Source organism: Eimeria mitis, genomic scaffold (genome assembly GCF_000499745.2).
Source record: "Eimeria mitis Houghton genomic scaffold, Emh_scaff4955, whole genome shotgun sequence".
Taxonomy (NCBI): Eukaryota; Apicomplexa; class Conoidasida; order Eucoccidiorida; family Eimeriidae; genus Eimeria; species Eimeria mitis.
The window spans coordinates 1-1,937 of NW_013573255.1; the positions used below are offsets into that span (position 1 = coordinate 1).

A 1,937-nucleotide genomic window follows, 5' to 3' on the forward strand; every position below is an offset into this window, starting at 1 on the left:
GCTAGCTAGCTAGCCAGCCAGAGTTCACCTACCTGCTGCAGCGCTGCTGCTGCTGCAGAGGGGCTCTACGCAGTACGGCGCAGGCCGAGATGAAGTGCAGTTAGCTAGTTGTTTACACTCCAGCTAGCTAGCTAGCTAGCTAGCTAGCTATGTGGGTGGTACGTAGCTAGCTGGGCTAGCTAGCTAACTAGCTCGGTAGTTCGCTAGCTCCTAGCTGGAGCTCAACTAGCTAGCTAGCTAGCTAGCTAGCTAGCCGGCCTCCTCCGCCAGCTAGCTGAGCGGCTGCTTGTTGCAACGGGGGGCACAGAGCACTGGCTAGCCAGCCGCCCAAAGACGAGCTAGCTAGCTAGCTAGCTAGCTATCTAGCTAGCTATCTAGCTAGCTGTCTAGCTAGCTAGCTATCTAGCTAGCTAGCTAGCTAGCTAGCTGGGATTATGAAAGGCTGAAGAGGGGTAAAGAGGAAAGAAGCAGCGGAGAGAGTGCACAAAAAGCAGCGACATTGGGGTGTATCCATGGAGCTGCCTGTACACCCCAATGTGTCTCCTTTTGTCTCCTTTTGTCTCCTTTTGTCTCTTTTGTCTCCTTTTGTCTCCTTTTGTCTCCTTCTCTCTTTCTCTGTCTCCCCCCTCCTCCTGTCTCCTTCTATTCCCCTCTGTCTCTTTCTGTCTCCTTTTGTCTCCTTTTGTCTCCTTTATGTCTTTCTTTGTCTCCTCCTTTCTGTCTCTTTTTGTCTCCTTTTGTCTCCTTTTGTCTCCTCTTGTCTCTTTCTTCTTTCTGTCTCCCTTTGTCTCCTTTTGTCTCCTTTCTGTCTCCTTTTGTCTCCTCCTTTTTGTCTCCTTTTGTGTGTCTCCTTTTTGCTGCACTAAAAATCGAGGTCCGCCAGATCGTCTTCTGTGAGATCTGCTGCTGAGCCCTGACCCATCTCCTGCTGCTGCTGCTGCTGCTGCTGCTGCTGCTGCTGCTGCTGCTGCTGCTGCTGCTGCTGCTGCTGCTGCTGAGAATACCACTGCGACACGGGCAGTTGCTGCTGCTGCGACGCGGGCAGTTGGTGCTGCTGATACTGCTGTGAAGGCCACTGCAGCATCTCCTGCTGCTGCTGCTGCTGCTGCTGCTGCTGCTGCTGCTGCTGCTGCTGGTTGCCTGTGGTGACGGAGAGGGTAAGCAGCGGTGAGGCCCCCACCCTAACTGCTGTGCAGGGGACAGACAGCAGGCCGTCTCCTTCCACCCCACAACTGTCTCCTTCTGCAGCAGCAGCAGCAGCAGCAGCAACAGCAGCAGCAGCAGCAACAGCAGCAGCAGCAGCAACAGCAGCAGCAGGAGTAGCATAAGCAGCAGCAGCAGAGACAACACAAGACAGACGCAGCAGAAGCACCGGCAATGAGAGTATATAGCAGCCACAGCAACTGCAGCAGCAGAACGAGCAGCAACTGCAGCAGCAAGTATCGACAGCAGCAGCAGCAGCAGCAGCAGCAGCAGCAGCAGCAGTACAGACAACAGCAGCTCAAACTGCAACACAAACAGCAACAGCAGCATCAACACGAACAAGAGCAGCAACAGCAGCAGCAACAGAAACAGCAACAGCTTCACCACAAACAGCAGCAGCAACAACAACAGCAAACAGCAGCAGCAGCAGCAGCAGCAGCAGCAGGTCTAACCGCAGCAGTCTGCTCGCTGTGTGTAGGGTCTCCTCCACTGGCAAAGGAAGCGCCGCACCGCGCTGCTGTCTGCTGCTGCTGGCAGCTCTGTTGCTGCTGCTGCTGCTGCTGCTGCTGCTGCTGCTGTTGGTGCTCCTGCTGCTGCTGCTGCGCATTCGTCTACTAGGTCGGCTACCTCTGGTATGACATGTGCACAGATAGAGAAAGATACCAGCTGCTGCTGCTGCTGCTGCTGCTGCTGCTTTTGCTGCTGCTGCTGCTGCTGCTGCTGCTGCTGCTGCT

General features: G+C 55.2%; 1 protein-coding gene across 1 annotated transcript in view; it reads right to left on the minus strand.

The window, feature by feature from the left end:
* Positions 1-862: 862 nt before the first annotated feature.
* The window catches only part of EMH_0078770 (uncharacterized protein), a gene marked incomplete at both ends in the record, with an annotated part of 2,670 nt that continues 1,595 nt past the window's right edge, over positions 863-1,937 (minus strand). Inside the window, 2 exons of the mRNA XM_013500040.1 lie at positions 863-1,242; positions 1,656-1,935. Coding sequence (XP_013355494.1) covers positions 863-1,242; positions 1,656-1,935 — 660 coding nt within the window. The remainder of the gene's footprint in view (positions 1,243-1,655; positions 1,936-1,937) is intronic.